Source organism: Aythya marila, assembly GCF_965140915.1.
Source record: "Aythya marila genome assembly, chromosome: 21".
NCBI classification, from domain to species: domain Eukaryota; kingdom Metazoa; phylum Chordata; class Aves; order Anseriformes; family Anatidae; genus Aythya; species Aythya marila.
In genome coordinates, this window is record NC_139062.1 from 4,067,918 (window position 1) to 4,078,547 (window position 10,630).

The 10,630-nt window shown below is 48.4% G+C and overlaps 1 protein-coding gene across 2 annotated transcripts in view; it reads left to right on the top strand.

Annotated features, from left to right (window-relative positions):
- Positions 1-10,187, top strand: part of SPSB1 (splA/ryanodine receptor domain and SOCS box containing 1) — a 38,228-nt gene extending 28,041 nt beyond the window's left edge. The window contains exons 1-3 of one of the 2 annotated variants that reach the window (XM_082776747.1): positions 1,260-1,922; positions 2,997-3,825; positions 8,059-10,187. In XM_082776747.1, the coding sequence (XP_082632873.1) occupies positions 3,132-3,825; positions 8,059-8,186 (822 nt within the window). In that variant the 5' untranslated portion in view covers positions 1,260-1,922; positions 2,997-3,131 and the 3' untranslated portion in view covers positions 8,187-10,187. Of the gene's footprint in view, positions 1-1,259; positions 1,923-2,996; positions 3,826-8,058 lie in introns of those variants that run through there. The other variant, XM_082776746.1, reaches the window with a different exon arrangement.
- Positions 10,188-10,630: the final 443 nt, after the last annotated feature.

Consider the following 10,630-nt stretch of genomic DNA (forward strand, 5'->3'; position numbering starts at 1 on the left):
GCTTTGTTTTGGTTGTTGCTTCCTCTGCAGTGTTCTCACATGTCCTGCACAGCTCTCAGGAAATCTGCCGCTCTCCCTCCTGCCAATGTTTTGTTCCTTTATCCTAATCAATGTTCCAACAGCTGAACTGGCCTCCAGGCTTCCAAGTGCGCTGCAGCCAGTGCCTCGTTGACAGCCCTTGTCCGTGTGCCATAAGGCTGGGGAATGCCAGGTAGCTCATCTGGGGCTCTCTGCAGAGCAACGCAGCTCAGGCTCAGCAGCCCCATGGTCCTACTCCCAGCCTGAGCAAGTGACTTGCACTGAGACTTCTTAAAATCCGACCTTCCAGCCAGCATTAATGGGCATCTCCCAGGAACGGGAAGGCTCCTGCTGGAGCAACTGGAGAAATCTCATCCTAACAGAGCTGGTGTCGGCTCTGGGAGTGCTGAAGCCCTCAGTTTTATATCTCAGGCATGAGGCTTTGAAGATGGGAGAATGGGGACTTGAGGATTTAACAGCAGTTTCTCCCAAATAATTCCTTGTGATACATGTGCTGAGTTTAAGTACTACCACGCAGCTCCCTGGGTGAGTATGCATGACTTGTGATGTTGTGACAGTGCCGGTGCTTTTACACCAGCAGCTCAGCTTGTGCCTGTAACAGCTTGGGATCCCTTGGTTTGATGTTACAGGCTCCTAGAGGAGGGAGGCTGTGCCCTTGGAGGTATTGTGCCAGGGTGTGCTGGCACCCGGTCACTGTGCCATTGCTCAATTTGTTGTGTGGCTTCTTGCTTCTCAGCTGTTGACTCTCTGGCTTAAATAACAGGGGATTTGTTTTGATGCTGTGGATGGTATGTGCTTAACATACACACTTTTCAGTCATCTTGTCAGCTCGTAACGTGATTGAATCTCATTTAAATGGTATTTGCTTAATGAGCCTTCTGTCCTTCAGTGCCATACGTCCGAGGTCCCTAAATGGTTAGGAAATGGCCATCCTGCTGCTTACTAATGTGCGTTGGGATGTGACTCTTAAAGAATGTCAAGGATTTTTCCCTTCTGCACTTAACAAACAAAAAAAGGGGGCAAGAGAAGGAGTCGTCTTTAAGAACTACCAGATTTCAGCTGAGCTTTCCATGGCATATCCAGGAGGAGGAGTAAGTTGTAGGGAAGCTGGTGAATTGATCCGTAACCCAGGACATACACAAACCTTCCCTGTCACCTTCTAGCTGAAGCCTTGCTGCTAATGTCCAGTAACCTGATTTTTAAACCAGACCTGATTCATGCTCCTTTTCTACGCCAGATGAGGTCCTGGTTGTGAGTAAGTGTTGTGACTGTAGCTGGCAGGAGCCCCGACTGATTGCCTCACTTCAGGAAATGTTAAAATAACACTTTTTTTCTTAGAAAGCCAGTTCACTCCCCTCCCACTTTTAATTCTCCTAATAGCTGCCCCCAGTTTGGCAGCTGCCTCACAGAGGGTTGTTTGTGTTGCTGAGCGAGAGCAGAGCCACTTCGGTGGATGCAGGGCTGGAGGAGAGGCGCGCGCAGCAAGCTCGTCTCCTCGGGCAAGCTGGCTTCAACTTTTCAGAGGCTTCTCTGAAATCTGGAAGGAAAACTGCTAAACGGAGAAGAATCTCGCTCCTCCCCCTGGACTCTGCATCTGAAGCTGGGGATTTTTTTTATTTTTCCCCTCTTGGAGAAGAGGAGCTGCCCCAGCTGCTCACTTGAGCCGAGCCATCTGGGAGGTGTAGCTGCTCTCCTGACGGCGGCGATCCCCTGCAGCCCTGTGGTGCCAACGGGTGTCGCCTGAGGCTGAACCCAGCAGCTTTATCTGCTGTCCTGGACTTGCACAATCGGGCCTTGAAGGTACTTTCCAGAGCTGGAGCCGGGGCTGAGCTATGTCCTGAAGCCTGTGTGGATGGCTGCTGGCTGCCAGCTGATCGGGGAAGGTTTGTAAGGCTCCAGATGGAGCAGCTTTCATCTTACTGCCTGCTTCCTACCTTGCTTGATCGCTGCTGGGGGCAGATGGCTCGTGTTCAGGGCTGTTTTTTTTTTATATTTCTCTCTTGGAGCTGTTTAAGTGTTGAGGGAAGCAAACTATTTATGGCTGGATAATGCCACCAGGCAATCCCCGTGTGTGCGTGTCTCTGTGGTATGCGGCCTTTACTGCAGGGGATGCTTGCATTGGAGGGGGTTCTCCAAGAACTCCTACAGCTGTCTGCCAAAAAAAGGCTGCAGTTCAGGCTTCCTCATCTCATGCCTGATCGGGGAGCCCTGTGGAGGAAGCACTCGAGTACCAGCGAGGAGAACACCAAGTGTTCACCTAGCGTGTTTGTGAGTAAGCTGTTTTGAACCCTGGAGGTGTTTGGACTCTTTTTGGGTATTAAAAATGTCTTGTGTGTTTTGGCTCCTCGGTGGATAGCTGTACAGATGGCCTTGGCTGGAGAACCCCAAGGTGGGTGGAAGGAGCTGGAGTAATGAACACGGGTGATCAGCCTGGGCCTCCTCTGGGTGGACGTCCTGCTCAGCCTGGTCTTGTGGCATCAAGTAGAGCTCGTAGGCTGGGCAAAGGTAGTGCTGGAGCATTGAAATCTCAGGCATTATTACTCTGTGCTGGGTCTTCTGTGTAGAAGAAACTGTTCTCAGTTTATCCAGCCTGGCTTGCATGTTGTCCATGATTCAAGGCAAAGGACAGCTGGGGTCAGTCTGACCACGGACCAGCTCTCAAGGTGGAACAGTGCCTTGTAAAGAGGCGAGCTATGGCCAAATCCACACCTTCTTTAGACAAGAGGAGGAATTTGAGTGCCTCTCTGAGGGGGACAGGCTCAGTACCTGTCTGTTTGATCTATATGCTCTCTCTGCTATGCAGGGCACGCTGCATTGGTGGCATGCATTCCCCGTGCTGGTGGAAAGGAAGGATGAATTGTCAAGATAAATGGATTGAAACTGCTCTGTAAATGTTGCATACAAGGCTGTATGTGGTAATGTTTAACTTGTCTCTTGTTTTTCTTTCCATCCATTAGGCAATACTGACTAGCGTACATCTCGACAAGGTCTCCAAGCAACATTTCCTGTAGGGCTGAATGACAGCAGAAGCAGCCGGGCAAATTGATGAGCTTGCTTTGGGAGCCTACGAGTAGGCAAAACCAGAAGGCACGATGGGTCAGAAGGTCACAGGTGGGATAAAGACTGTGGATATGAGGGACCCGGTGTACAGGCCTTTGAAACAGGAGCTGCAGGGGCTCGACTACAGCAAACCCACGCGTCTGGACTTGCTGCTGGACATGCCTCCGGTGTCGTACGAAGTCCAGCTACTGCATTCATGGAACAACGACGACCGCTCGCTGAATGTATTCGTGAAGGAGGATGACAAGCTGATATTTCACCGGCATCCGGTGGCTCAGAGCACAGACGCTATCAGAGGCAAAGTCGGCTACACGCGAGGACTGCACGTGTGGCAGATCACCTGGGCGATGCGGCAGCGGGGCACGCACGCCGTGGTAGGGGTGGCAACAGCAGACGCCCCCCTGCACTCCGTAGGGTACACCACGCTCGTAGGAAACAACCACGAGTCGTGGGGATGGGACCTCGGGCGCAACAGACTGTACCACGACGGCAAGAACCAGCCCAGTAAAACCTACCCTGCCTTCCTAGAGCCAGATGAAACTTTCATCGTGCCGGATTCCTTCCTGGTGGTTCTGGACATGGACGATGGGACGCTGAGCTTCATTGTGGACGGGCAGTACATGGGTGTTGCCTTTCGGGGACTCAAGGGGAAAAAGCTGTACCCCGTGGTGAGCGCAGTGTGGGGACACTGTGAAATTCGGATGCGCTACTTGAACGGACTCGACCGTGAGTATAGCTCTGTGTTTGTTCTAGCAGCACTAACCTGTGTGCCACTTACGTGCCTTCACCATCCTGAAGGGTTTTCTCTTTCCTGAAGAGGTGAGGACTTCATGGCAGCAGTGGGGTTTAGAGAAATCTCCGAATCCTTAGTGGCAATTGAAACAGCTTGTCTGGCTGGTAACGTGTTGTTAATAAGGTGCTGCAGGGAGCACGTGAAGTTTGGGGAGGTGATACAGTGGGAGGAGGAGGTGCCAGTTTGTCTGGAGTGATGACAAACCTTCCTGCAGTGCTACCAAGGTCCCAGCAGGAATGGTCTTTCTGGACAGCTGTTCTTTGCAGTGCGATCCTGGTGCCTTTTTGCAAGGAGCAGTCCCTGAGGGGCAATCACTTTCCCCTTTCCTCAGACAGGGACAGCTCTTCCCACTCCTTCCTGCAGGGGATTTTAACAAGTCCCTTCATCAGGCACTGCAGGAATGTCCCATCTCTGAGGAAAGTAGCTTGCTTTGTTTCTTCCAGGGCAGGCTGTGCTGATTTTTCAGTGCAGGGCTGGACGTTGCAGCCAGCCCAACTTGCATGCCAGGTCTTTTACTAATAGGGCTCTCAATCCCTAGCTAAGCTTAGTAATAAGTTTGGCTGTCCAAATGTGCTAAAGTCTTATCTCTCCTAGTCAGAGGTTCCCACTGGGCCAGACTGTGACTCAGTCCTCTGGGTAGGGTGGAGGAGAGAGGTGAAGGAAGTGGATTAATATCTGGATTTATGTTGTTACTGAAATAAATTTGGCAATATTAATATGAAAAGGGTAGTGTTTCCCCTGCATTCCAGAACAGTGTCTGCCCAAAGGCTGTAGCATACTGGGCTTTTATTTGTGCTTAGAACGTGTTTGTTATGAGGCTGGACCAGGTGTCAACCCCCGGCACTGGTGACATGAGGTATGGAAAGCAGTGCTGGCACCTGACAACTGAGCTGTCAAACAACCACGAGAGCATTGTGAGGGGATAGGGGTATGATCCACTCGTGACTTGAGAAATACGCCTCAATTTGGCAAGACAGAGGTACCTATACCAATGTTTGCAGACCTGCTGTGTGGGCACAAAGCAAGGCGTGCTGCTCAGAGCAGAGAGAAAGGGCCAGAGAACATCTCCTGCTGCTGAAGCACCTCTGGGAAACTCCTCTCTTCTTCACTTGGTTCATAGGCAACCAGTGACACTTCTGGGGAAACTTCTTTAGGTTAGAGAAGTCCTGCTTGGCTTTGTGGAAGCCAACACCTGCATCCAACAGGGACTTCCCAGTGTACTCATAAAGCTTGGGACATGCTGGACCCAGGTGAAAGCCTGCAGAACGACTGCTGTGCTGCCTCCCATTCAAAAATGGAGTTAGCGAATTCCTCAGCTCCTGAGTCTCCAAACTTGCTGAAAAACAAGGCAGATTGGATGGTCTGGGTGTTCAGCTTGTTCTGTCATGGAGTGACTAAATTCTTTGCAAAGCAGCTGACCCATCCACTGAGGCTGCCTCAAACTATTTCTATCATGAGCCACAACATAATTGATCCTTTTCAAGGGAAGGCTTAGCTCAGAAAAAATAAGTTGGACTGTCCCTAAAGTGGTGTAACTCAGCCAGTAGTGTCACCATGTTCTTTGCAGCTGGCAAGCACTTTAGTGTCTGTTGAGGCACGATCTTAGCGCTCAGCATAGGTGTATTCCTTTCATAAACTACTCTTCTGGTTTTTCCTATAGTCAGCCTTCTTCCCATCAGCTTTTTAGCAGATGAGCTCAGCAGGAAAGGCTGAATAACCCCCAGAGAACCAAAATCTTTTGAAGTGAGAGCTTTTTGGCAAAGTGTTTTCTCACCAACAGAGAAGAACCGAGCTTACCCTGCCCCAACAGCTTATAGGATGGCAGCAGCTCCAGCAACCAGGTTTTTGGAAGGGTCAAAGCCAAGGCTTGCAGCTCCCTTCAGAGCCAGCGAGTCTGTGGAGCTGTCTGCACAGAACTGCTCTTAGCAGGGAAACAGCCACCTCCTGTATTGGATTGGGTTGTAGTGTGCTCTCAGCATAGGAGTGAATCACGGGCACGAGGCCAGGAATGACAGGACGCTATTTTGGCACGGACAGAAAGAAGGTGTCTGGCTCTAACCCCTTCTGAGCATTCAATAGCAGCACTGTGTCCAGTGATTGTAGTGCTTGTGAATGGAAGGAGGTCAGATGTGTGTGCTTTCTCTTCTGCTCCGTCTTTGGTGAGAGCGGGTTATCAGGGCAGAACAGCTGAGGACAAAGTTCTGCTCTGTGGGAAGAAGATCCTCTCTGCTTTTAAGGCCATTAAATCAGAATACATTATGTTAATGCTGGAGGCTTTGGAAGCCCAGGCCCCTCATCCTCTGGCTAGACGATAGCTCTGCCCAAGCTGTCTCCATATGGAGCAAGGGGAGTTGGGACAGACTTGGAATACAGCACACTTGTACCCCAGAGAGGGTACAAATTTTTGTTTAAGCTACGTTGGGAAGTGCCAGAGGAGTGCTGCCAGTAATAGGTTTCTCCAGTCGTATCGCAGCCAGAGCTGGGACGTGCAGTCCTGCTGTACAGAGACCGGACCCTGCAGGAGAGGCAGCGTGGATCCTGAAGTGGGTCACGAGCAGCAAGAAGGGCAGTGCTGGGGCTGGAAGAGGTGTACTTAGGGGTGTGATGCCTCAGTAACGATGCTCAAAGCAGTTCTCTGAAGTTCTAGTGCTAGAAAAACATTCCCCTGCGGCTTCCCCTGCAGCAGGTAATAGCTCGGGATGCTTAGCAGGGACTGATGGGGGGGAAATGAGGCATTAGTTCAGCTCCGGCTGCTAACTTGAGGAGGAGACAGACCAATTAGACTGCAACTCCTGACTGTTACCAAGTCTCTTCAGCTAACAACCTCTCCTTCCCAGCCCTTTTGCCAAAAAAATAGATAAACTGCTTTCTCTGCTTCTCGTTAGGGATGTTTTTTTACATGGACTGTTACTTTTTCCAAAGTAGAATCAGGAGCAGAGATGACTGATCTGTTCAGTCTGAGCTTTTCAATGTTAGCTGTTATCTCTGAACTGGGAAGGAAGGGATTTCTGTCCACCTATTGATGGGGAGGCTTCTGGTAAGAAATACAGTAACACGATCGTGCTTAGAAATTAAGCTTTCCCAGTCTCTCAGCTGTTTAAAACAGCTGTATGAACAATCAGATTAATTTGGCTTGTAGCAGTGGAAGCTAGAGCTGTTGGCATCTAGCAGAGTTCCTGAAAACTGCAGCTTCTCAGCCAAGCTTTTCTATTTTTGGGGATGTTTTTAGGTGTCTGTGTCCAGCCTGAGATGTCTCTAAAGAAAGCTTTCCAATGGTGTGTGCTGAGCATCCAGGTTATTAGAAGGATGTCTGCTTACCTACTGAATTTGGGATGCCTTTGTTTTAGCATCTCTTTGGGGCTGAGGAACCCCTCGGGCTTGTGCAGGTGAGCTGGGACAGACTCAGCAACAGGAGCTGAGAAACTAATCCGTGTTCCCCCTGTGCAGCTGGGATGTGTTCGCTCTGGCTTTGACCTCAGTCCCCTGTGATTGACCGTTCAGCATCCAAGGTCCCCGTATGCCTTGCCTGAAAAAACTAGCATTATCTTGTTCAGGGTTTGTAAGTACAAGGTGCAGAAATAGTAACAGAAGATGTGTATTTTTCCCAGGTTTATGATGTAGGAAGAAATCCTCTGATGGGAAATGTCACAATACAAGTAGTGACACGAAGCTTTGACAGGTGGCTTTGCTTTTTTTCATGAGAAATAGCGGCAAAAATGAAAGGGGTGACAGTTCTGCTTCTAGTGGATAAAAACAAATCAGACTACTTTCTGGGTGTCCATACCGTATGATGCTATCGAACTGTCTGCTGCTGTCTTTTACTTCAATAAACCTCTTCCAAAGGTTTTTGGATAGTGCAGCGAGAGGCACAAGCTAGGAGACGTGTTCTGACTTCAGTGTTGTTGCAGGGAAGAAACATCTTTTAGGGATTTTAGTCTCTCTTACTTCACACACAACTTCTTAAGTAACTTCCACAGAAATGTTGTGTCCTTCCCATGTATTTTGTGAAGCTGCTGACTTGTGGATGCTGAATGGTTTGGGTTTTGTGACCAAGCCAGGCATCCACTTTTCTTGCTCAATCTTTTCTGGGGGATTTCTAGAACAAACAAGATGAATGTGTAGCTTGTGGCTTGGGATGTTAACGTCTTGGGTCTCTCTCTTTCCAGCTGAACCACTGCCTCTGATGGACTTGTGTCGGCGAGCTGTGAGGCTTGCTCTGGGCAAGGAAAGACTGAATGAGATCCCTGCGCTGCCACTGCCAGCCTCCCTCAAGAGTTACCTGCTCTACCAATGACCTTCATGTTCCGGGACTGAGAGTTGGAACCAAGGCAAAATATCTGGAGCTGACCCACCGGGAGATGGGTTTGCCACCCTTGTGTCATCGCTACTGTTGGAACTCCTTGGCCAAAGTACTTCAGTCACTGATACAGCCTCCGTGTGCCCTTAATGGCAAGCTCTCGAGTAGTCCTTGTTTCAGAACCGAGTGTTCTTGTTCTTTGGAAGTCACTTCCCCTGCACACTTTAAAAACAAAAATAATAAAGGAACACTTTTAGAAGCTCTGTTCCTCCCTGCTTCTCCTGATAAAAGGCTGTCCTGCAATCCCTTGGGTTGTAGAGCCTGGGAGTGAGCCCTCGTGTACCAGCTGAAGGGAAGAACATAGTTTAGGGGAAGGGGAGGCACTAGGAGTGAACATCTTAAGACCAGGTGCTAAGAATGGAAAGGCATGGGGTGGCCAGCAGAGTTGGGGAGAGTCTGGAATACCAAGAGGAATTCATTGCTGAGTTTTTAAAACCAAAAAAACCCAAACCCTGAAACACCAAAACCAAGAACCCTTCCACCAGGACACTTAAATTGGAGGAGGTGGTTACGTTGCTGATGTCTGTCTCTCTGCTAGGACTTCTTGCCACGTTTCATAGACAGTAAACCTTGCTTTCTTGTTTATCACCATCACTCTCAGTTCTCCTGTCCTGCCTCCTCTTAGTGGGTGTGACTCAGTTGACTGAGCAGTCACCCCATGTCTTCATCTGCCCTCTTCCTCTTGACTTAAAACTGTAGGTTTTAGTCTGGGACTGAAGGGTTTCTTGCTGATGTAGGGACAGAGAAGGGACAAACTTCTGCAATAAAGTCCCTAGTGAGACAGACTGGATGTCCTCAGACTTGTCACCCAGCTGTAGGTCCTGTCATCCTAGGTCTGCTTTCTGCATAGTCTGTTCCATGTTAAGGTTTCAGAGAAACATTTAATTCTCTAAGGGCTCTTCCAGGGAATTCTCTTCTTGAAGCTGCTTAGTCACCCAAACCAGGCTTTGTTCTGCCATAGACCATCAGCATAATCTCCATTTAGCTATGCAGCTGAATAGTTGTCTGCTTGGGGGGGATGGAAAGCTGTCCCAGGGAAGGTGGTGGCAGTGTAGCTGCAGAAGTGCCATAAGCAGACCAGAAATCCAGAAGGTGGTTGCTGCAGGATGTAACTTGAGAGACTTACCAGAGTCCAATGGGGTGATCTTCAAGCACAGCAAGAAAATAAACCTCTCCGGAGCTGGGGGGTTGGCAGGGGAGAACTGCAATAAACAGGACAAGCAATTCAGGCAAAATCAGCACATCCCAAATAGATTCTTGCCTCAGTAGCCAAGTAAAGAGGATGACACTCCTTTACTAGCAGGAGCTGCTCTCTTGACCTCTCCACAGGTTACTATGCTGCCTTTCTGGGGTTATTTTGCACATTTCTTTGTCTTGAAAAAATGTTTGTGTGGTTGGTTTTTTTTTTTGTTGTTTTTTTTTTTTGCTCTTGAGTTATTCCTTCAGTTCTGTGTAGGTACAAATGAGTTTAGTTGTTGAAAATGTTAATATATATATTTGTGGTGTATGTATAAGAACATGTTTTAAACAGCTGCTGTAGGGTACCTTTTTAAAAATAAACTACTTACATAGTATATTTTTTGAAGCACAGAATTGGTGCCAAGACTGGGTGGGGTATGATGTGCCCCTTTCTTTTTTAATCTAATATTGTATGATTTTTTTAACATAGAGGTTTGTACTAGTTTCTGTTACAGGGTGGGACACAAATTGCACAAAAAAATAGTGTGTATGGAGCCCTACTTGGTTGCCTTCGACTTGAACCAGTGTCTTCCATAACTCCAGGGAAGCCTGTGTTCTCCTCACTTCTAACGCTCTTCATGCTCCCTTGTCTCCATCTCTTCTCACTTCCCCAGTACATTTTGTACAGTTTTAAACTCTCACTTCCTATTTTATGGCTGTAGATAATACTTGGTAACCTAATAAACTTTATTAAATATTGCTTGATGCTGGGTTTTATTTGTGTGAGATGATCAGAATTTTCCATATCGAGCTTCTGCCTGGAGGCTGAGCGTCCTTCCAAGAACTCAACCCAAGTAGGTAAAGCAAGGGCTGGTGGGACCTTGCTTTGAAGAATAAGAATTCAAAGCTGGCATCTAAGAGCTGTGTGTAGGTGGAGGGCAAGCTGCAGCTATCGGTATGTTGTCGGAACCTGTGATTTTATACATCTGCTATTCGTGCCTAAAGATAGCTATTCCTGGTAGAGCTGAATGAAAGCTGTGAAGTCTCAAACCAGGAAGCTAAAGCTGCCTCGACTTACAACTCATCCAACTTGTTATACACAACTCATACAGCTCTTTACACTACACTACTGTTTCTTCAAGTAGAGTCAATAGACCAGGACTCTACCTATCTTATCAAACTTGATGCCAGGGAGGCTTGCA